At 40.4% G+C, this 25,370-nt stretch overlaps 1 protein-coding gene across 2 annotated transcripts in view; it reads right to left on the bottom strand.

Moving 5' to 3' along the window:
• Positions 1-866: 866 nt before the first annotated feature.
• The window catches only part of Ssadh (succinic semialdehyde dehydrogenase), a 32,197-nt gene continuing 7,693 nt past the window's right edge, over positions 867-25,370 (bottom strand). For both annotated transcript variants that reach the window (XM_076189810.1, XM_076189811.1), the window contains exons 8-12: positions 16,815-16,978; positions 16,439-16,597; positions 14,445-14,614; positions 9,028-9,115; positions 867-4,916 (exon numbers count right to left, since the gene is read on the bottom strand). In XM_076189810.1, the coding sequence (XP_076045925.1) occupies positions 4,737-4,916; positions 9,028-9,115; positions 14,445-14,614; positions 16,439-16,597; positions 16,815-16,978 (761 nt within the window). In that variant the 3' untranslated portion in view covers positions 867-4,736. The remainder of the gene's footprint in view (positions 4,917-9,027; positions 9,116-14,444; positions 14,615-16,438; positions 16,598-16,814; positions 16,979-25,370) is intronic.

The raw sequence follows: 25,370 nt of genomic DNA, 5'->3' as shown, positions 1-25,370 counted from the left end.
AAACCTTAAATTTTGAGGTGTATGGTACACTTAATCACCTTTTACAGCAAACAGGAAAACACAGTGACAATGTCCCTTGTTCAGGAGTGTCACAAAAAAATAAAGTGTAGTTATATGGGTGGTAAAGAAAGGTAGCAGAGAAGAAGAATGGTAGAAGTTAAAAGTCATCTGCATGACGATTAGTCTCCAATCATAAAAGAATACTACGTGACTCTGGTCCACAGGGGATGTCACTATATTTCAACTTGAAATTTTGAGTCATCTTGTTTGCCCAATTACTTTGCACACCACCATATGCTGAACAAAAAAAAAACACTGACTATTCAGATACAATTAATCAAATACTACATGACTTATACAAAATGTCAAGCACAGGGTTAGGTCTCATACAAAACCAATCAAGAGAAATGGAATGATCAACTGAATACAAGTAGCCTTGATATGTAAATAATTTGCATATATATATATATACCTATATATATATGTATACATATATATATATATATATATATATGTATATATATATATATGTATATATATATATATATATATATATATGATATATATATATATATATAATATATATGTATATATATGCATATATATATATATGTATATATATACATATATATCTATATATACATATATATATACATATATATGTATATATATACATATATATGTATATATACATATATATGTGTATATATACATATATGTATATATATACATATATATGTATATATATACATATATATGTATATATATACATATATATGTATATATATACATATATGTATATATATACATATATATGTATATATATGTATATATATATATATAAATATATATATATATATATATATATATATATATATATATATATATATGGCATTCTGACTCTTTTAACAGGGGTAGCCAAACCAACATACACACCTATTTTATACAAAATTAAAACCTATTAGACATAATACATGTTGTACTTCAAAAGAAATGAGTGACATTATCTCGCAGGGTTATTTCTATGATACATACTGGCACAGAGTTGTATTTGAAAAATAATCTAAAAATTAGATTTATCACTTTTATGGCACAAATACTGAAATGCCCTAACAAATGCAGCAGACCAACATATACATCATGAACTAAGGTGTCTGTAACATAGCTCTGATTCTATTGTGCTTCATGACATAAACAAGTTTGTTTCCATGGTGCTACTGCAACATGCCTGTAAGAGGCAACACCTCCATCCTGGAAAGGACAGTGAACCATTGGAGGAGCCAACCCCACCACCCCCAGCAAGGACCTAGAAGCCACTTGAATGCAATGTGTCCCTATACTCCACCTCCAAAAGGAGGTGTGGCCCCATGGGGCTGATACCTAATCTCTGGATCAACCCTAGAAACTTCTCTCTCTTTCATATCTAGCAACTTAACTTTTCTCCCTAACCTTTTCACATAAGGTCAGTACTCCAGCACCTACACTCCCACACTTCCTTCTTCAAGAGGGAGATAAGCTCATACACAAGTCCTACATACCCAAAACACAAATTTCTCATGCACATCTAGCCAGTGCAACATATGCTACACATGAACCCACATTATATGCATCACACTCACCAACACAAAACATACACAAGGAATTGGAACTACAGCCAATGCACATCAACACATACTCACAAAAACACCCAAACACAAAATCACTCTAAACATACTACAAATAAAAATCATCAGTATTGCAAACATGGAGCTGCTTTAAATCAAACACAAATACATCATACATATAGTACTAATACTGGAAACCAAACTAAGACCACAATCCATACTACCTAACTTCAATGTGTGTAAAATGATCAGAAAAGAAAACACTCAACACAGAGGTGGACTCATACCACTAATACACAACAGCATACCTTTCTTCTGCAAAATGAAAGAAGCTAAACAATCACTAACAAACAAAACAGAAATAATCATAATCCAGACACAGATAAAGAAAATAACTTGCAACATCAAACATCTATATAACACCCACTACATCAGCCTCTTGAGGCTACATCTTTCATCTCCAATGATGACTCACTTAAAACCCACAAGCTGCAACGTGACATGAATGCATGCTACCCAAGCTGGCTAAACACACAAACAGCAGACCAAACAGGTAACAAAATGCTAGAACAACTCTCGAACCTAAACATATCAAATTCCAGCAACCAGCCCACAAGAGAACTTCCTCAACATAACCAACAAATAACTTCCCCAGATATACCAATGTGCTCACTTTCTCTCTCTCTCTCTCTCTCTCTCTCTCTCAAAAAAAAAAAAAAAAAAAAAAAAAAAAAAAAAAAAAAAAATTAATACAAATAAAAATAAATTAAAATAAATAATTAAATAAAGTAAATAAATAAATAAATAAAAATGAAATAAATAAAGATAAATAAAGAAATAAAAGAAATAAACAATAAGGGAAACTATACATGACCTCCCCTCACAACTTTATCTCATCAAGATTACTGTAGATTTAATGGAAAAATAAAGCCTACATACAAAAACATGTTCAAACTACACAAAAACAATTCAGCAACAATATATGGAGGATTACTTTTTTAGACCTCTGCCATAATTCAATTCAATCTATAAACAGCAGTGACCATAAAATATGTTCCAAAAGGCTACAAGAAAAATTACAACATTACACACTTGGACTAGAGGTAACCACCCTAAAAATTAATAAATACATAAATAAAACAAATAAATAAATAAGTACATTAATCAAATAAAGAAATTAAAATTAAACTGAAACTCACAAAACAAGAGAAAGAACTCTTACAACTAAATAAAGACACATAAGAAAAACAAGAAAGAAAACTGGTAAAATCATACAAATGCAATAAATGGGAAAACAATAAACACAACTGGATAACTGTAAAATCCATTAAAAATTAAGATAATTAACCCACCCATAGGCAGCTGGAGCAACCCAAGGAAAAGTATTATCACCAAAAACTTCAGAAAATAAGAAAAGATCTAGAGATATGTACAATCAAATAAAACATGGATGCCATCCCCTATCCTTCTCCAATAAAGATGTAAATGGGTCAATAAAGAAAATGGAAAAAGTCATGTAGATGGCCCAGATATGATCTCAAAGGTTGAAAACACAATGGCCCAAATGCAATAAAAGCCTTGACAAAACTTCAGCAAACTGGAAAAGAGCACATATAATACCTATATTACCTAACAAACTTCCAGAAAATCTGCCATCCTACAGACCAATCCCATAACTATCCACCATATTTTAGCTGATGGACAAACTGATCACAAAGAAAAAATAACTAATCTGCCCATCTCACCTAACTTTTCACTAACATCACACAAGTGCTGGAGAGATTTAACAAAAGAGCACCATCAGAAAGAATAGTTATGGGGCAGGAAACATAAACAAGGTATTTGGTAAAGTTGCCAGACACTATAGAATAAGAAAAAAAATCACCAAGACAAACATCCACACTAGTGACAAGAAATGGCTAACAAACTTCTTAGCTGGCAGGTAACCCAAATCACTCAAATATATACATGGGGTAAAAGAAAAACTACAAAATGCACCTTCATGGAACAATACTCTCAACAAGTATACTAACACCAGATTCAGAACATCAAAATACTCACCTTTGCAAATGACCTGACAATAATAACCCAGTGCAGCAACAACAAAATAGCTGCTAAAAATCACCCAAACTTACTTAGACAAATTAAAACAAAGCCTCAGAAAAAAATCAAATGAAGACCTCCCATCAGAAATCATCAAGACTGCTCATTCCAGAAAAATGAATCAAAGAACCATCAATTAGTAAAATTGAATGGTCAAACTCTTCCTCTGAAAAACCCTAAAATCCTGAACCTCATATCTGATATTAGTCCTTCAGCACACACATCAAGGACCTGACAGTGGAAATCAACAAGAAAATAAACTTACTAAGTAGAAAGTACAAGCCCTGGTCAACCACATTAATTTGAGAACACTTAAAAAAGAAATAATAATAATAGTAATAATGTGATGTATTAAAACCATCCCAATAAACATCTGCATACAGAAACCAAAATGCTCACCATACACATCAATACAAAAAACATTTGTATTCAGATCACAAAATAAGAGCCTCAGGACCAACCCTAACTCCTCACTTTATCAGTCTCCACCCGAATACCAGCCCCTACAGAAAAGTCCCTCTCAAAAAGAGGAAGACCTACTGTAGCACAACATGTTCAGAGCACCATTCAGCACTGAAACAATACAGACACAGAACAAGGCAAAGGATTTGAATAGGCCTGGCCACAGAAAAAAACTGCCCCTGATACAACCATTATACAGAAAACACTGAATACTTCATTACACTGCTCCACCGTAGCCATATTCAGACAACACAATATTTCTTCTTTGAGTGACTTTTGGGCCAATCTAGTGGCTTTTACTAATTATCTGGAAGCCATGGGTCTCCTGCTATGAGACCTGGAACAATAGATTAATTGATTCAGTTTCCCTGGGCTTAATATTTTACACCTATAATATAATGCACTTGATCGGTCATTGATTGTTATACGAATACACAATATTTGTGACATTTTGAATATAAAACAGTGATTCACTCCCTTCTAACAGCACAATGGAAGAGCCATCTTGTAGAGGATTATCTGGACCTTGATAACAGATGCCATTTACATGAATAAACTATTGCTCACTTAGTTGAGACCTCCAAAACAGAGGTATTTGAAGTATGTGTATTCATCCATTCCATGATGCGAACCTTCTCTACCAATTCCAGATTCTTTGATTCCTCCAAAACATCCCTCTGCAGCTGATATCATTCCATCATTGATTCCAACCATTCCTGTCTCAAGTTTGTGAGCAACTCTCCATACCTTATTGAAAAAAAGAAAAAAAGTGTATCAGGGATCTCTCTTCAAATATTTTTTTCCTGTAAGTAATAAAAGCATGATTGACTTGTATATTTTCCTCCATCTCACAATTGACACTAATATTTGAGATTTCTTGGTATATCCCTGATGGAGGAAAAATTCCCCACTTCACAAGTGTGTACCACAACTTCCAACATGCTAAAAGCACAGGAACCCATTCATGCATTGCATTTCAACCCTGTAGACTTCCCTGGTGCACAACCAGACTTAGTTACTCTTTGCAACAAATTTAGACATACATTGCCAGGTGAACCCCTTGGAGTAACGAACCTTATTCAGCACCATATATCCCTTCAGGAAAACGCAAAACCATGTTACATTCCCGCATGCAAATTACCACACAGTAAATGCACAATTGTAGATAATCTCACAAGAGACATGATCGAGCAAGACATAATCAAACCTTCAACCTCCAAATAGAATTTCCCCCTGTTGTTCCCAAACACAATGATTCCTTCCACCCAGTATTACATGACATCTTACCCTCTGTCAGTGAAAACAACATAGTTTTAACAACTTTGGATCTCAGGTCAGGATATTTCCAGATTTCCCTTGATACAGAGTCTAGACCTCTCAAAGCATTCAGCATGAACAATGGATACTTCCATTTCAAACGCCTTGCTATGGGTCTTGTTTCAGCCCCCTCTGTTTTCACACATTTCATGCACACAGTACTTGCAGGCCTCCTAGGACACTCATCTTTCATGTATCTCGATATTATCATCACTTCCAAATCTGTCTTCTCACAACTAGCAAAGGCAGGACTCAAACTGAAGCTTAAAAAGGGCTCCTTCATTCAAAAAGAGATACACTTCTTAGGCCACATCCTTAACACTCAATGTAACCTTGCAAGACAAGGTCAAGGCAGTCATTGATTTTCCATGCCCTACTTCTGTTGATCACATACATTCATTCCTTGGTCTATCAGGTTTCTAGACAGTGTATCAAAAGGTTACACTGGTATAGCAGCACCCTTAACTGCCTTAAGAAAGACACTCCCTTTAACTGGGCACATGACCAAGAGAAAGCCTTTAATGACTTAAAACAAGACTAAAGAATGGCACCTGTCCTTGCTTTTCCAAACCACAAGTTTCCTTTCACAATATACATGAACACTTGGAATAGGCATTTGCTCATGCAACAACACGACACAAAACTCAGACCAATTGCCTATGCTAACCGCACACTCAATAAACATGAACAAAATTATTTAGTAATGGAAATTGAAGCACTAGCTGTAATATACACCCTTAGGCACTTCAAAGAGATCATCCTTGGTTACGAGATACATATCCACACACATCACTAGCCAATCTTACACCTCTTCAAAGGGAAAATCTCGTAGGCAAATTAGCATGTTGGTTTCCCACCATATAAGAATTTATGCCAACATTCCATTTAGTTCATGGAAAAGTGAATGTGGTAGCAGACACCCTCAGTTACATCATTGCTTTCATCGGTCAAGATACCCCTCCTGTCAACCTTATGCAATCGTGCATTGCCACAGCGCAAAAGTAAGATCCCCTTTGGAAACATGTTATATACTTCCTCACCTCTGGTGATATAACACATAATTTTCCGCCAAATATCAACAATCACACCTTAATAGACAAAGTACTGTATCACACCACAACACTGAAGAACAAACATGAACCCAACCACTTAGTGCTTCAGCTTGTTGTTCCTATGGAACTTGTTCCTGAAGTTCTGAAACTCGTACATGATTCACCCATTGCTGCCCACCCAGGAAAGGACAAATGGTTGACACAAGCCAGATTACAGTACTTCTAGTTAACCATGAGGAAAGACATATATGCCCATAATGATCTTTGTCATTTATGTGCTTCACACAAAGGTCATATTAGCAGTATGTTCCCATCTTAACTTATCCTGCCCCTTGCAAACCTTTCAACACAGTAGCTATTGACCTTCTTAAGTTACCACTCACCCCCAACTGAAACCAATACCTCTTTGTTTGTGTAGATCATTTTTCCAGATTCTGCATTCTTTCACCCTTACCAGATACAACAACACAACATGTTGCACAAACGATTGTTGACAAACTCATACCCCTACACTACATCCAAAACACTCATTTCAGACAACAGAACAGTTCAACATTGAAATTCTCACAAACATTTGTAAACACTTTAACATCATGAAATGCAACACTACTCCTTATCATCCTAGCTCTAGTGGTTTAGTCGAGAGACAGAACCGCAAAATTCTAAATGTTCTTCAATATCTTGCCTCTAACATACATTCTTCTTGGGATGAACATGTACCAATGATCCAAACTAAACAGTGCCATTAAAAGGTCAATATCAGATTCAGCATATGTTGTCCTCTTTGGCCCAGACAAAAAGCTCCCATATGATCTACTTACATCAAACTTACACCCAATTTACAATTTCAACAATTATGTCAAAGTTAAAGTACAAAATTTCAACATGCTCTTCAAGAGAATTCACAATACCCTTACTCTCTCCAAAGACAATATGGCACAGCTTTATAATACAGGAGCGAGATATTGCATAGCTGAAATTGGAGACGTTGTGTACACCTTCAACTACACACCCACATTGAAACTTTCTCCTAAGTTCATGGGAACTTTTTGCATTATTGACCTAGTACCAAAGAAAGTGAAAGCACTTAGTTTGCAGAATTTAACAGAGACAGTTCTACACAAAAATAATATCAAAGTAGTACCTCAAGGCCTAGACCTCCAGTATGTCCTATCTCCATCTCCAACAACCACTCCATCACAAGATTCTCCCATCTCCTCTCCACCAACTCCTCTTCCTAGATACAGCTTATGCAAAAGTGCCACTACATAAGATCATATCTACTAGGTGAACGGAATTGTATCTACTTTCCACATGTCCTTAGATTTAAGTAAATATTATTGAATTATCTTCTATGAATAAATTGCTGAGGATAGCGACAGATAGCCAGACCGAACGCTGTTGGAAGAAGATATATTACACACCACAGGACATCATGACTACACGTCTCACGGTATCACAACTACACATCACAGGACATCACACTATGAGAAGATAGATATTAAGCCATACATCACAGCAGCAGCACCAAATGGCTGTTGAGCATCAGGTCTAACCAGAACCCGACCAGAGTCCCACTTAACAATAGAATTAGGCTGACCTGTCCTTCACCTCTTAGGACACCTGGTCCCCACAACAATATGGCCATTGAGAAGTGTATGTTCACAGAAGAAATTATCCTTATATTTTATTTTTCACCATGTATTATTAAAATATGCCATGTCCTATGTATCATAATTGTATATATTTTCTTTAACCATGTAAATACCTACTTCTGTCACATTATGAATATATACTGTATGACAAAAATTGATGTAGTGGCAACCATTACAGCCTTCATGGCCTGCCTTGCTTCTTAGCACAGATCACGACTGCACGACTGGCTCTGCACAAGACAACTGGCTGTGATTTACTAGAGTAAATCTGTAGAACCAAACAGCCTTTACTTGCTCTACAACTCACATCGCCTCCAAAGTATGGATCACAACTTTCCACTCTTGTAAGGGTGGAAAAGGACATTGTTATATGTATGTATATATATATTTCTTGCAGATTTGCATTTACTACACTGACTTTACTATGTACTCCATTTCAATACTTACAGATATACACAACAGATTGTTATCTTGTGTTTTTTCTTCACTTTTACAAAGGAGAGGGGGCACATGATTGATACCAAGACTACTCAAAAGGATATGTGTATGTGTGTAGGGGGTTGAAGGCCCCTGCTTTAAACCTTTCTATAGTATTTGCCTCATTATCAGTAACAGCTCATTGTAGTATAAATTCAGGGGGACTGCAAACATATTCAATAAAGTGACAACATACAAAACATTCCTCACACTGTTTTCGAGTGGAATATTGTGCATGTTGACTCTATTGTATATGTATGCAGCCCCTCTTTTTCATAAAACCACAACCTGACACTGTATAATATTATTGAAAATATGAGGAATAACAAAAGGAAAAGACAAAAATTGTATAATCACCTGTGACAAATTCTCAGAAAAGAAGTATCCTGCTAGACCACTGTTTGTACTGTTTGCAATAGCTAAAGCCTCCTCTTCACTTTCAAACCTGAAAAAAGAGAAAATCATCTTCCAAAACAAACAGAATAAATTACTAAATAATTTCATTTCTTGAGGGTGGAAAAAGTGGATAGTTTTAGGTATTTGGGGTTGCATGTGGAAGGAAAGGAGGGAGTGGAAGTGGAGGTAAATTGTAGACTGAGAGAAGCAAGTAAATGCCTTGGGGGGTTAAAAAGTGTCATGAGAAATAGGCACCTGGGAATGGATGCAGAGATTATATGAAGAGGTGACTGTGCTGACAACACTGTATGGGGCAAAGACTTGGAATTTAATAGAGGCAGAAAGGAAAAATCTAAATATGTTTGAGAAGAAGTGTCTTAGAAGTATGGTCAGGGTTACAAGGTTGGATAGAGCTAGAAATGAGATGAGGCAGAAAGAAGGTTTGGAAAAGGAGATGGCAGATAGGGCTGATGAAAGAGTACTAGGTGGTTGGCAGATAGGGCTGATGAAAGAGTACTAGGGGGTTTGGACAGATGGAAAGTATGAGTGAAGAAAGATTAGTAAAAGAGGTGTGGAAAGCTGAGATGGATGGAGTGAACTTGAAGGGATGACTGAGGATGAACTGGGTGAATGGGGTGAAGGGGCTTTGAGCAAGAGGGGAATGTCTGTTGAGCAAAAAAGGGAGAAAGCAGGAGATAGGGGTGAGTGGAGAATGGCTATGTATAGATGATACTGTGATGCAAGGAAAGGAGAGGGCAGGCGATAGGGGATAGGGGGTGGTTATGTGTGAATGATATTTTGTTGCAACCTGAAGGGATTTCTCTCTGTCTTCTCTATTTTCTGCATGAGGAGGGGACGGAAAGGGGGGAGGGTCACTGATTACGCGAAGTGGCCTTGCTATGGATGTACTGTGTCTTACTGCATTGCTTCTGACCAAAGTAGTGGTCAGGAGACAGGAACAACCCTTCATACATGAGGAGGCAAGATGAGAGGGAGGTAAGGGTGGTGGATAGGAGTGGGTGTCTTTTGACTTTGCTGTGATATAGTGCTATGAGATGCCCTGGCATTCGACACGAGCAGGGCACCATAGGATTTGCATTGCAGTGTTGTGGGGTGCCCGATCCCCAGATGCTTTCCAGTACAAGGACTCTTTGTTATGGGCACAAGGCCCTCATCGATTGAATAGGTACGACGTTGCATAGTCTTCCTTCTGTGCAGGGAATACGACGTTGCCCAAACATCAGTCTTTAGTTGTCTGTCTCATGGGGAGCATGTAGCTCTCCTACTGTGGTTCACTCCTGCATGCTTAACGTCACAATAAAGATTCCAAATGTTCCCCTGTGTTTCTTTTGCACACATAAGATGGTGCAGTGAGTAGGATAGTGCTTGCCGTTGCTTGCAATGTGCAACAGTGAAACATGGGACTATACATAAATCAGTGGTGCATACATAAACAGTGTACTGACAGAACTACACCAACAGGCGACAGTGAACATGCTGGACCGTGTGTGCAGTGCCAATTACAGTGAGCATGCAGGGACCATGCAAAATTGAGTGACAGTGATAGTGGCGAGCCTTTGTGCACGTAGTGGGGTGAACAAAGAGGCTTTGTCTCACTGCTCTGCCCTACCAGCTGTTAACGTCACCTTGCACGGGGTCCAGGCCAATGCAGACCACGTGAACAAGGAGGCCTTTGTCCCGCTTCACCCCATTCGTTGCAAGAGCCACCTGCACGGAGCCCAACTGACTTGTACAGGCCTGCATCACCACCTCTGTTCCCCAGGGCAATTACGTCACTGCAGGAGGTGGCGACGCCACTGCCGCCCACAGGAAGCATTGATGGTGACCATCTTGGACACCTAGTAGGACCTGCAAGCATGCGCCATGTCACCACGCAAAGGGTTCCCCGCCAGACACACGCACCCACCACCCCTTCTCCCAGGAGATGGCTGGCACCTGCCGTCCTAGTGCCTTCTGGCCCATCATCTTCCATCAACTGTCAGTGCCCGTGATGTGCTGCCTTGCGCAGGTGCATAAATTGCAGGGATATGCCCTCTTTAGGCAGTGGGAGATATCAAGGGCTCTACAGCCACCGCTCAAGGTGCAGACAACATGGCCAACATATCTCGCATGCCCCCCCCCCTTGCAACGGGACGCTTCCAGCCGACCGCCATCCACCACCTGTCAGTGCTCGCGCCGTGCTGCGTACACAAGTGTGTGTGGACATCACAGGGATAGGCACTCAGCACCTAGACACGTTGGAGATATCTGGAGCCAGCCTACAGATATCTGGAGATATCTGGAGCCAGCCAACAACACGGCTGACATATCTCACCTGCCCCCCCCCCCCCACAACAGGACACTTCCGTATCACCTCGACATCAGAGACAGGGACCACAACGCCACCATACGGATTCATGGGGAGGTCCAAACACCCATCCTCTCCTTCGGCTTGGCCATGTCCCACTCAACGTCATGGAGCCTGTCCTGGCGATGAAATCCATGAACAGGTGCACCGAGCTGACATTGCCCACTGACAGCTCACCAGCTGCCATTCGCAACTACTTCTTACGGGACTTTACTGACGTGCTGGTCTCCAAGGACGACCCCAGCACTGTCCCCCTAGGAAAGACGATGGTTACCCACTTTGTGAGAACCCACCTGCAAGCCATCGTGATGCCCCTCACAGCCCGCATGCCCAGGCTGATACCATTCGCATTTCAGGTTCAAGCAAAGGAAGACCCTGACTCAATGGTGCAGCAAGGTATCGTCATGCCTATTGTAAGGCGAGCTCTATCGCTGCCGCCCATGCTGGTGCCCATGTTGATGCCCTTTGAGCACCGGACTGCCCTCTCCCCTCAGCAGAGGATCTGCCATCTTCAGGCATGAACCCCGTTTGATTCCACCCCCGATGTGGTGTGCATGCAGGACTGAAACACTGGGCACTTCCACCTCATCCAGTGTGGTCCATGGTTTCTGACGAACGCCGAAACCTGACATGCCACTACCACTGGAGACACTTGCTGCCATCCAGGTTGCATCCAAATGCAAGCCATACCAGTTTGGATGGCCCCACTTCTCGTGGATGATGGACCATCATCCACTCGTCTCCCTCCTCATGTCAGGAGTGCTGTCACCGGCAATATCAGCGCTTCATGGTGACGACCTCTCGCCAGCTGCCAACACTGACAGGATGCTCTGGAGACTATAGGCAGTGGCATGGATAAGCCCCGCCTACGGTCACCCGCTGACCTGTGTGACCTCTGGGCTTCTGTCTGACCACCACACCCTTACCCAACTCCATCCCTCAGTACAGACGCTCCTCTACTTACGTTCATTCGTTTTACGTTTTTTCGATTTTACGTTTGAACTGTAAAAAAATATTGTAAATTTTTTTTTTCTCAGTGAATTTTTTAGTTTAGCGTGCTCTCCGTAGTTCAAACGATACTTACGCATGATGCTGCGTCCATTGTTTACATGGCACAAACGAGAGACTGAACGTGCCTTGCCTCCTCCTCCTCCCCCTCCTCCTTCTCCACCATCTTAATTTATGTTGCTTGAATTTAATTTATTTGAAATTAATGTTATTATTTTACAATGTTATGTTTATAATTAATGATTTAGGGGTGTTTTATAAGATACGGTAATAGAATTTATGGATGTATAGTACAGTAACAACTTACGTTCATTTTCACGTTACGTTCGGCCGTTCGGAACCTAACTAAAACGTAAGTTGAGGAGCGTCTGTATTTGCTCTGAAATGCCTTTTCCGCTGATGAGGATTGGCACTGTCCAACCAGCCTTGCCACCTCGCCATCTACGGGAGCGACCACTGGCCTCCGGAGATGCCACCCTGTCGCGTCCCATCCTTCAGTGGAGAACCTGCCATCCTCATGCATGGATCCCCCCCCCCCCCCGATTCCGCTTCTGCTGCTCGCCCTGGCTTGCAAGTAAACATTCCCCTCACCATGGTCGGGTGAGCGCAGAGGATGGAGAGGTGTGGTATAGTGCTACGAGGTGCCCTGGCGTTCGACACAAGCAGGGCACCGTAGGGTTTGCACTGCAGTGTTGTGGTGTGCCCGACCCCCAGATGCTTTCCAGTACAACGATTCTTTGTTATGGGCACAAGGTCCTCATTGATTGAATAGGTACAACATGACATCTTCCTTCTGTGCAGGGAATACAACATTGCCCTCACGTCAGTCTTTAGCCGTCTGTCTCATGGGAAGCATATAGCTCTCCTATTGTGGTTCACTACTGTACGCTTAACATCACAATAAATATTCCAAACATACCCCTGCATTTCTGTTGCACACTAGATTGCCTACCTCCCTTACAAGGGGGATAAAGCCCTTGGTATAGACATTAATTTAAATTAAGATTACACCAGCAGTATATAATGCAAAAATCTACAGCAATCTATTGCCTGTACAACAATCCATATAAAAAAATACATACATATACCAAAGGCTTTTTCCCCCTACATGGGGGGTAGCCAAAAAGAAAGAGGCATAGAAACTACTCCCACCCATTCCATTTCCTATATATTCCACTCCCCTCCACCCTCCCTCTTATCTTGGCACCTCCTGGATGATGGGTCATCCCTGCATCCTGTCCATTGCCCTGGGTCAGAAGCAATGTTGCAAGACACAGCACATCCACAGCAAGGCCACTTCATAAATTTGGCTATCCCCCCTTCTTCATCCCCCCATGCAGAAAAGGAGAAGATGGGGAGAAATCCTTTCAGGCTGCATCACATTTTTTCTCATACATACTTCCTCACCCCCCACCCCCCATAAAAACACATTCACAAAAACAAGCTCTTTAGGACTATGTAGCAAACCCCTCGAGACATCAGCTCCACAGTGATTTAGTTTAATATAATGAACTCCACCTCTCAAATAGAGCTATAATGGTGCCACCTCACAGAAGGGTTTTTGAAGCTGGGAATTTAATGTAGCATGCCCTTACTTCATTCGCCTCTAATCCAACCTTGCATCCAAATAGGAATGCTTTAAACTGCTTGGCCAGTAAACATCTCAATGCTAAGACAGTACCAGCACAAAATAGGCCTAGCTACAGAAACAAATTACCCCAGATGCAACCATCACATGAGGACACTGAACATCTCATCTAATATTGCCCCACCGCTATGCCCAGACAAAAATACAACATTTCTCCCTTGAGTAACTTGTGGACCAATCTGGCGGCTGCAGCTGGTTGGCCGAGAGCTGTAGGTCTACTGCAAGAAAGACCTGAGGCAATGGATTGACTGATCAACTTCTTAACTTTCCGAGTAAGCAATTGAGAATTTTCAGGTTTTAGACATAAAAATATTGTCACATATATTCATGACAACAAAGCCTGTATATACTGACTTTCTGAGGCAAACTACTGGTCCAAATATTTCTTCTGCAAAACAGGGTGTATGCTCAGCACAGTCTTCAATTATTGTTGGTTCATAGTACAACCCTCCTTTCTCATGCCTCTTTCCTCCAAGCAAAAGTTTTGCTCCACTGTCCAAAGAACTTTTAACTAAGTTTTCCACCTGAAAAAAATATATATATAATAGAATAATAATAATAATAATAATAATAATAATAATAATAATAATAATAATAATAATAATACATACATATACCAATGGCTTTTTCCCCCCTTACAAAGGTGGTAGCCAAAACAGGCATAAAATCTACTCCCACCCATTCTTTCCCCACATACTCCACTCCCACTCCTTCCCTCCCTCTTATCTTAGCTCCTCCTGAATGACAGGCCACCCCTGCATCTTGCCCCCTGCCCTGGGTCAGAAGCAATGTAGCAAGACACAGCACATCTACAGCACGGCCGGTTCATTCAATCAGCGACCCCCCTCTCCATCTCCTCATGCAGAAAAAGAGGAAATGGGGAGAAATTACTTCAGGCTGCATCAAAATATCATTCAAACATACCCCACCCACTCCCTTCCATACATCACAGTATCATCCATACACAATCATTCTCCTCTCACCCCTATCTTCTGTCTTCTCCCTTCCTCACAGATATTCCCCTTTTTCCCAATACCCGTTTTACCCCATTCATCCATCTCATCCTTGGTCACCCCCTCATGTTCACTCCTTTTACCTATCTTCCACACCTTTTACTTATCTTTCTTCACTCAATTTTTCCATATGTCTAAACCATCCCAATATTCTTCCATCAACCCTACCTCCCAACTTCCTTTCCACCCCTGCTCTCCTCCTCACCTCTTCATTTCTCACTCTATCCAGCCTAGTAACCCCTACCATACTTCTCAGGCATTTCATCTCAAATACATCTAAACTCTTCCTCTCTTATGTTCCATGTTTCTGCTCCATACAGTACTGTCAGCAAAATCACTCCTTCATACAATCTCCTCTTAGCATTCATTCACAAATGTTTATTTCTCATTACACTTTTAACCCCTCCCCCCCAAGGCATTTTACTCTTTCAATTTACATTCTACCTCCACCTCCACTCCTCACTTTCCTGCCACATTTGCACCCAAGTATCTAAAGCTATCCACTTCCTCCAAGCTCTCTCCCTTAATACTCACTTCCAATTTGCTGCCATATTTTTCACTTGTACATCTCATCACCTTGCTTTTACCCACATTTATCTTCAACTTCCTTCTTTTGCACACTTTCCCAAACTCCATCACTAATGTCCTTAATCCCACCTTTGATCCTACTACAAGTGCTGTGTCGTCATCAAATAATAACTGTATTATGTCCCATTTTTCTCCATTTTCTTTAACCATCTCCAATCCCTAGCCCATTATCTTTGCATTTACCTCTTGCACAACCCCCATTATAATGATAACAATTAATAAATAAAAATAAGTAAATACACAAAAATAACATAAACATATTAATTATTAAATAATAATTCATTTAAACCTTAACCCGATGAAATTGAGGCATATAAATCTGTCAGTCAATTTGTTGCTTCAAATCTCTTACTGGAGACCAATGACTGCTTAGAGAAAAAGTATTGCACTGATGAGTTGTGTTAATGTCACATACATACATATACCAAAGGCTTTTTCCCCCCTTATAAGGGAGGTAGCACAAAAAAAAAAAGGCATAAACCACTCCCACTCATTCCATCCCCAACATACTCCACTCCCCTCTGCCCTCCTTAATGTTAGGCAGCGTAAAATTATACATTCAGCGTTTTCTGTGCAGAGTATGCATCTCAGGTATATGGTGTCTGGCACTATATTGTGTCAATACTACTGTAGTGTTAATTTGTGAACTCAATGCAAGCAAACTAAAGTGATTCTTTTTTGTCTTGGGAGTGGAGTATCAATACTGGACCATTCTTGTAAAATAAGCAAGTACAATGAAGATCTTACTTTATGTAGTTGACTTTCATTGATGAGAGGTCCAAATGTTACTCCTTTCTCTGCACCATCTCCAACAACAATTTGCTTTTGCATAGTTTCTTTTACAAGTTCCACAAATTTATCATATATTTTGGATTGAACTAAGATACGGTTTGCACTGATGCAAGTCTGAAAGAAAAAAAATTCTCAATTTTTTATAAGTACCTAACATTTTTGAAACTTTATGCAACATGTGTGATAATCCTTCCATGATGACATGTAACTTCATTTGGTTGAAATGAAACAGTTAAAAACAGATTAACACAACTTCATACACTGCTGAGATTTTTTCATTCATATTGTAATAATTATGTGAACTATCAATATCATATAATTTTATACTAACCTGGCCTGTATTCCTAAATTTGGCAGCCATTAGACCATTGACAGCTTTTGATAAATCCGCAGAATCAAACACGATGAAAGGTGCATTGCCTCCAAGCTCAAGTCCAATTCGCTTTATTCCTTCGCTACACTGTTTGTACAGAAGTTTTCCTACTGCTGTTGAACCTAGATAAATATGTAGAATAGTTGAACCTACAGAAATTATGTTAAAAAGTATCTATTTAGAATTTAAATCAGTGGTTCCCAAATTGTGGTATGCATACCACTAGTGGTACACAAGCATTTGAGGTTATGGGCAATTTTCAGCTGTTGATAACAACTGAAAATATGTCACATAGTGGCCCACTGGCACAGCCATTTCTCCACCTGCTTCTGTACTGTGAATGTATATGTACCTTATCACTAAGTAAAGTAATGGTTGATTTTGTATTTCTTTGCTGTGCATCCCTTGCATTGAAATTTAATGAATAAATTGTATTCTTTGTCACTGGTCCATTTGGGCGTTCTACTTACGAATGAATTAATAGTGGACTAAACTGTGTTTTTCTGGAACCAGGAAGTATGTGGCAATGGTACGGGACCTCCAAGTGGTACTCAATCAGAAAAACTTTAGGAACCACTAATTTAAATCAATAACATTATAAGTCAGGAAAAGTGATCATCATGTATTGTGAAGCCATTGTGAATTCTCATGCTTAACCACTTTGGTATGATGATGCCTACATAGGCATTATGAGGTGCAAGTGGGTACACTAGAATGCTGGCATCAGCACTTTAATTATATTTTTTTGTAGTTGGTGTCTCGCGACACTGCTTCTGACCCAGGGCAGTGGACAAGGTGCAGGGATGACCCGTCATCCAGGAGGTGCTAAGATGAGAGGGAGGGTGGAGGGGTGTGGAGTGTATTCAGGGATGGAATGGGTGGGAATGATTTTATGCCTTTTCCTTTTTGGCTACCTCCCTTGTAAGGGGGAAAAAGCCTTGGTATATGATGATGATGTAGTTGTACACACATTAGCCCCCAATTCTGTAAACAGGTTTGATTATGTTTTCTGTGTTTATTATTATTCAAAGTAAAAGAGAACGAGTAATACAGTAGTGACTATATTATATAATGGGAGTAGTGTGATGCAGCATACATATGGCAGCTAATGCTGCACATGAGAATTTGACTTGTACTGAAGTGGTTAAACAAAATGGTGGAAACTTATAAGTACTTGCTTACAGTAGTCCTGCAAGATGGATAGCAGAGAGAATCATCTCCCTGCTGCCCATTTTGAAAAGCCATCAAACCCCTATTTTCCACCTGGTGGTGCAGCCTTGGGTTGGCACTGTTTCCATACTGGGCCCAAGATATCTATCAACTTCAATTGTAGTTATTTCACCTTTACATATGAAGAGCTGACAACCATTAATTGCTCCCCTCCTCCTAGTACCTTCAGCTGATCACATAAAACAGCCCCACATTCATACAGCAAAGACACTAGTCCAAAGTTTCTTCCCAGAGAAATCTACAGGGGGGTCTAAGGACCACTGTTGGCCCCTGCAGGGCTGCAGGTTTACAGTCAGTAAAAAGTGAGGCAACAAGTATCATTGTTATTAACAAAATGGAGCAAATTCAACAAAGGCAGAAATGAAAGGGTCATTAAGAAAGATCTTGCAGTCAAAGCTACTATATGGCAGTCAAAGATACTATTGCCTTCCTAGGCAGAATAGGTACCCAACATTCTTTGTAGCTTTTTTCATTCAATCCTGGGACCAACAATGAACACTCGCATGAGTTGGTCCTGAGAGATGGACATAGATTTGCTTTCCTGCTGCCCATCTTCAAAATCCATAAAAATCCTCACCTCATTGATTTTAATTGTCAGATCTCTGACATATGCGCTGAAGATTATGTGAGTATCAAAAGCACAGTCCACAGTTTTTGGGTTCTTTGTTATGGAATGGTTTGACCATTCAATTTTACTATTGGTTGTTTCTTTGAGTCATGGTTGTCTGGAGTGAGCAGTGTTACTGATGATTTTTGAAGGTAGACCTCCATTCTATTATTTCTAAGCCAGGGTTCTAGTTTGTCTACTTACACTTGAGTGTCTTTAGCAATTATTTTGTAGTTGCCATGCCAGGTTATCATTGTCAGATAATATTCACAGGGGAGCACTTTGGAGTTATGTACTGGATCTGGTTTTGGGAGATTACTTGTGAAGAGGTTGAATAAAACAGATGAAAGCATTGCTCCTTGGGGACTTTACAGACTTCTAGTCCCAAAAATTTGATTGTACTCATTGCTCTGCATTGTCTGCCTACTAAGAAGTTTATTAGTCACTTATTGTTACCAGGGCGTGCAGTAGCCTACTGAATACCATGTCCAATTCATGAGCAAATAGTCGTGAGTTCAATTCTCAGGGCCCACTGTGTGCTTCCTGTGTTGGTTCATGACAGCCCTGGCCAGGCAGGAAGGCAACCCAAACATTGGCCAATAAAATCCCAGCCACTTTGCAGGAGTGGAATGGGGAGTTTTTTTGACGAGTTTATTGTTGTCACTGTGAATGTTTATTTCCGATTTGTTCATATAGTGTCAGGGTGATTCATTTTAAAGTATTCAGTCTAACATTGTGAACTTCCCTATCAAGAGCTTAGGGCAGTGCCCCTTACAGAGGACTTTGTAGCATGGAATTTAATGAACCATGCCCTTGGTCTAACTTGCTGCTGATAGCAAATTCAGTGTTTAAGAAAAAAGTCAAGCATAAGTACACATGGGAGTGGGTGGTGGATGGAAGAGTGGGAGATAGGGCTTTCATGGACTACATAGTGGTAACCAGAAGAGTAGGAAGAGTTTTGGATGTACATGTTCTAAGGGGAGAGAGTGGGGGAATATAAAATAAATTTCTGGTGGAAGGTAAGTTGAGAGTGGAGGACAGATGAAGAAAGAGGAAAAAGACAGAAGGTATGGAGGTGTACAAGCAGAAGCTGAAAGAGTAGTGGGAGGGAGTGAAGGGTAGAGCAGAACTAGGAGTGGAGGAGGAATGGGTATTGTTCAAGGAGGGCGTCACAAAGTGTGCAAACTTGGTGTGTGGAACGAGGAGGACTAGAGGAAATAGAAGGAAGGGTAGCAAGTGATGGGATGATGAAGCAGAGAAGGTTGCAGAAAAGAAGAAATGAGCATTCATAGATAGGTTACAAAATAAGACTAGAGAATCATATGAGAGGTACAAAGAAAAGAGAGAAGTAAAGCATAAGATAAAGGAGGCAAAGAGGAGAGTAGATGTGAAATGAGTTAAGAGTACGAGAGAAAATTTTGAAAGTAATAAAAACATGCTTTGGAAAGAAATTAAGAGAGGAAGAGGATGCAAATCAAGTAGAGAAGAAAAAGTAAAAGGTGCAGATGGAGAGATGATAATGGAAGAGATGGCAGTAAAAGGAAGATGGGTAAAGTATTTTTGGGAGTTGCTAAATGTGAAGGAGGATAGGGAGGGAATGGTAGTTGCAGTGGGAAATGCTGAGAAAATGACAGTGATGAATGTGGGAAATGGAGGAAAAATAAGGAAAGATGAGGTGAAAGCAGTTATTAAAATGATGAGAGTAGGTAAGGCACCTGGGTTGGATGGGTGTCATGCAGAATGTCTAAAAAAAGGAAGGTACAGTGATGATGGAGTAGCTGGTGAGGTTATTTAACGTTTGTCTAAAAGAGGGTAGAGTGCCAGTGGACAATAGGAGTGCCTGTATAGTTCCACTTTACAAGTGAAAAAGGGACATGTGTGAGTGTAGCAGTTTCAGAGGGATCAGTTTGTCGAGTGCAGTTGGGAAGGCTTATGGGAGGATCTTGACTGAGAGGATTAGGAGATGAACAGAGGGGGTTATTGGTTATTGGTGCAGAACAGTAGGTTTAGGAAAGGCAGGGGTTGCATGGGTCAGGTTTTTGTGGTAAGGCAGATATGTGTGAAAGCTTTAGGAAAAGGTAAGGATGTTTTGGGGGCCATTATGGATTCAGAAAAGGCTTAAAACAGAGTAGACAGGAAGGCACTGTGGGAGGCATTACAGATATAAGAGATGGGAGGAAAGCTGTTAAGAGCAGTCAAGAGTTTTTACAAGAGAGGTAGAGGCTGTAATAGAATTAAAAATAGAGAGAGTGAGTGGTTTGAGGTAAAAGTGGGACTTTGTCAGGGATGTGTTATGTCACCTTGGCTGTTCAATTTATATATGGATGGGGTGGCATGAGAGGTAAACACAAGGTTAATGGGCCAGGGATTGGAGACAGTTAAAGAAAATGGAGAAAAGTGGGAGATAAGCCAGTTGTTGTTTGCTAATGACACAGCACTTGTGGCAGGATCAGAGGACATATTAAGGAAATTAGTGACAGAGTTAGGGTAGGTGTGCAAAAGAAGGAAGTTGAAGATAAATGTGGGTAAAAGTGAGGAGATGAGATGTACAAGGGGAGAATGTGGCAGCATACTGAAAGTGAGTACTAAGGGAGAGAGACTGGAGGAAGTGGATAGGTTTAGATACTTGGCTGAGAATGTGACAGGAAAGCAAGAAGTGGAAGTGGAGGTAGAGTGTAGATTGAGAGGAGCAAGTAAATGTCTTGGGGGATTAAAAAGTGTAATGAGAAATAGACATATGGGAATGGATACTAAGAGAAGAGTGTATGAAGGAGTGATTGTGCCAACAGCACTGTACGAGGCAGAAACACGAACATAAGAGGAAGAGAGGAGGAGTTTGAATGCGAGATGAAATTCCTGAGATGGTAGGGGTTACTAGGCTGGATAGAGTGAAAAACAAGGATGTAAGAAGGAGAATGGGGGTGGAAAGTGAGTTGGGAGATAGGGTTGATTAAAGATTATTGGGATGGTTTGGACACATGGAAAAAATGAGTGAAAAAAAATTGTAAAAGAGGTGTGGATGGCAATGGTGGAAGGAGTGAACATGAGGGGGCAACCAAGGATGAGATGGTTAGTTGATTGGTTGGTTTATGACAAGTGCCAGAGCCTGGGGGCCATTCAGTGCATATATATCTACCTATTCTTTAAAACATTTACTTATTCCAATTCATCCACTCAATTTCTGTAAAAATTTAAATATGGTAGAACAAATCTATTTCCTTTAAAAAACATTTTATCCAATCTATGGGAGCGTCCTCTCCTAAAACTTTAGTAATGGTAAGCCCTTCTAGAAGATTGTTTCTTCTAGCAGAGCTGAATTGTGGGCATTCCTTTAAAATGTGTTTTACAGTAAGGTTCTCTCGACAAGTGGGGCAGAGGGGAGCCTGTCTCTCCGCTCCAGTCGTCAACAGGTATTTGTGGGTTAAAAAGGTGTGCCTGATTCTAAGGAGAGTCATGATGATACCAGTCCTCCTGTCCCCCTGGAAATGACTCCAAGGGATGACAGAAGGTTTGATGGATTTGAGCTTTAAATTGTTGTTTCCATTATTCCATTGAAGTTGCCACTGTTCTCTGGTGTAACTTCTAATGCGGTTTTTAAAATCCATTTTGGGGGTTTTGAGTTGGGAGATATGAGCCAGCCCAGCTGCTTCTTTAGCTGCAGCATCGGCTAACTCATTTCCGTTTATTCCCATGTGGGAAGGAACCCAGCAGAAGTGCATGGTTATTTTCTTTCTGTTACTGAGGACCAGCCAATCTTGTATTTGTCCGATAATGGGGTTGACTGGTAATATTGATTTTATTGATGTTAAAATGCTCTTACAGTCTGTATATGACAAATATTTTATCAGATGCATTGATAAAAATATAAATTAAAGCATTAAGAACTGCCAGCAGTTTAGTAGTACAATGTCATTATTGTCTAGTAGGTCTTCTACTATATTGCCCCAACAATTACATGTTCTTTCTCCCCACAGCCTGTGTCTGGCATTAAAATCCCCCATTAAAATGAATGGTTGGGGTAGCTGGTCTATCAGGTTCTGTAAGTCTTCCAGTATTAGTTGCCTGAATCATCTTGCAATCTGTTTTCTAGTGCAGGCTCTAGATATAATGGGCATAGAGCAATCCATTTAGTGGTAAAAATCTGGATTGCACATGCTTGTAAAGCTGAATTTAGGTGAAGGCTTTGATGATTCATTGACTTATAAACAATTATGCCTGTATCTTATGCCTGGTCCTCCCTGTATAGGTACACCTGGAGGAGGTGGGGATCTGTAGATAGCATATTCATGTCCTAAATTTGGGGAAGTATTTCCTAGCATAGTCTCTTGTAAACAAATGGCAGAGACTTTAATTTCTTTAAAAAGAATCCAAAGTTGTTCTAGGTTGGAGTTGAAACCACATATGTTCCACTGGATAAGAGACATTATTTAGGTCGCTTCTTTACGGGGTCTCTAGTGGGGCTTGTTTCAGGGGTCTCTTTTTTGGGTTTCCAGGTTTTGTTTTCTGAGTGGGATGGTCCCGAGGTGGAGTGATTGGATCTTTTTTGGCGGGCACCTTCAGGTGTTACTTGGATTGGGGTGAGAGTTCGGGGTCTTTTCTTATAGAAGTTTTGCATCTCCTTGGACTTTTAAGTTTTTGTACTTTTGGTTGTACAAGGTTGTGACTTTTCTTGGTTAAGGTCCCATAGTCTGGAGAAGAGTCTATTTGTGGTTCTCAGAAGCAGATGGAATCCAGGGGGTGCTCGAGGAAGCCTGGGGTGTCCCTGGCGAAGTTTGGAGTGTTCACTCCCTCCACATCTGCCTTCCATACCTCTTTTACTAGTCTTTCTTCACTCATTCTTTCCATGTGTCCAAACCATCCTAATATTCTTTCATCAACCCTATCTCCCAACTCCCTTTCCACCCCTGTTCTCCTCCTCATCTCCTCATTTCTCACTCTGTCTAGCCTAGTAACCCCCATCATACTTCTCAGACACCTCATCTCAAACACATTCAAACTCCTTCTCTCTTCCTCTCTTATGTTCCATGTTTCTGCCCCATACAGTGCTGTTGGCACAATCACTCCTTCATACAGTCTCCTCTTAGCATCCATTCCCAAATGTCTATTCCTCATTACACTCTTTAATCCACCAAGGCATTTACTCACTTCTCTCCTTCTACATTCTATCTCCACCTTTTCCAGCCACATTTGCACCCAAGTATCTAAAACTATCCACTTCCTCCAGTCGCTCTCCCTTAATGCTCACTTCCAGTCAACTGCCACTTTCACCCCTTGTACATCTCATCACCTTACTTTTACCCACATTTATCTTTAGCTTTCTTCTATCACATACTCTCCCAAACTCTGCCACCAAATATAAGGGAGGCTTCTAACTGAAAGCATAGATTCATCCCCCACATAACAAAACCTATCCATACCTTTTCCTACCTTAGCACCTCATGCATGAAAGAACATCCCTGTTCCCCATCACAGTACATAGGCCACAGGCAATGCAGCATGACAAAGCACCTCTACAGTACAGCCCAACAACCAGAGCTGGTTTAATCTCACCATTATATCATCTGGCAATCTCCTACTCAACCACTCATAAAACTTTACAAAACACAGTAACTGCAAGTCATGATATTTTCATATATGCTCAGAGCAACTTCATAATCTATCTTATCTGATATACAACTTTCTTATAATCAGCTATTACCTGTTATCTGAATGCCAAGTCTTCTATGAGAGAGAACAGGGGCAACAGATTGATTGACTACACAGCATACTTTCTTTTTTTTTCCTGATAATGGGGAGTTTGTGATGTTAAAACCAAAAACCAAATCTAGTACACAGGAAAGGCAACCAACCTTGGATATGAGGGATGAGGAGAAGGAGTAGAAGAGGATGAAAAGTAGGGGTAGGAATTGTGGCATGTGCTATAGTGGTTTGGCCTAGGATACTAGCATAGAGCAGGGTACTATAGTGTTGTGGCATGCTCCAACCAGCAGTGATGCTTCCAATACAAGGATCCTTTGTTACAGCCGACAAGGCCTTATTCATGCATGTATTAGGTATGACATCATCTTGCTCTGCATAGCAAGCAACGCTTGCCCTCATGTCAGTCCATACCCATCTGTCATACTGTGAGCACATAGCACTTCATGTATCCACAACTCACTGATTAATAAAACTGTCAATTGCCCCCCTCCCCATGTTTCAATAACTTGTTGCAAAACATAACAGGAATGACAAAGAAAGTGAAGTGGAGACTTCAACAAAATGTGAGAAAAAGAGGGAAATGGAAATTTATCCTTTTAATTCATTTCTTGAACAAAGAAATTAGTCCCACCCTTTTTCTTATTCTAGTTTTAGAAAGTGGATGGACTCACTGATGGTGTTTGGGCTGACTACCACCATCATGGGGTGCTCAGTCATATATGGAATATATCTATCTATATACAGTGGGTAATGGGCAAGATGCAGGGATGACCCAAGAAAAGAGGGAGGGAGGGAGGGCTGAACAATGGGGGTGGAGTATGTGGGGATGAAATGGGTGGGAGTTGATTTATACCTTTGACTTTGGCTACCTCCCTCGTAAAGAGGAGAAAGTCCTTGGTATATGTATGTATGTACATACAAAAAACAAGCAATGTCTTGCTGCAGTGCTTTTGACCCAAGGAGTGGGAAGGAGACAG

This window comes from Oratosquilla oratoria, chromosome 9 (genome assembly GCF_046742065.1).
Source record: "Oratosquilla oratoria isolate Oo_2021 chromosome 9, ASM4674206v1, whole genome shotgun sequence".
Classification (NCBI taxonomy): Eukaryota; Metazoa; Arthropoda; class Malacostraca; order Stomatopoda; family Squillidae; genus Oratosquilla; species Oratosquilla oratoria.
This window is presented reverse-complemented; position numbering and strand designations above follow the sequence as displayed.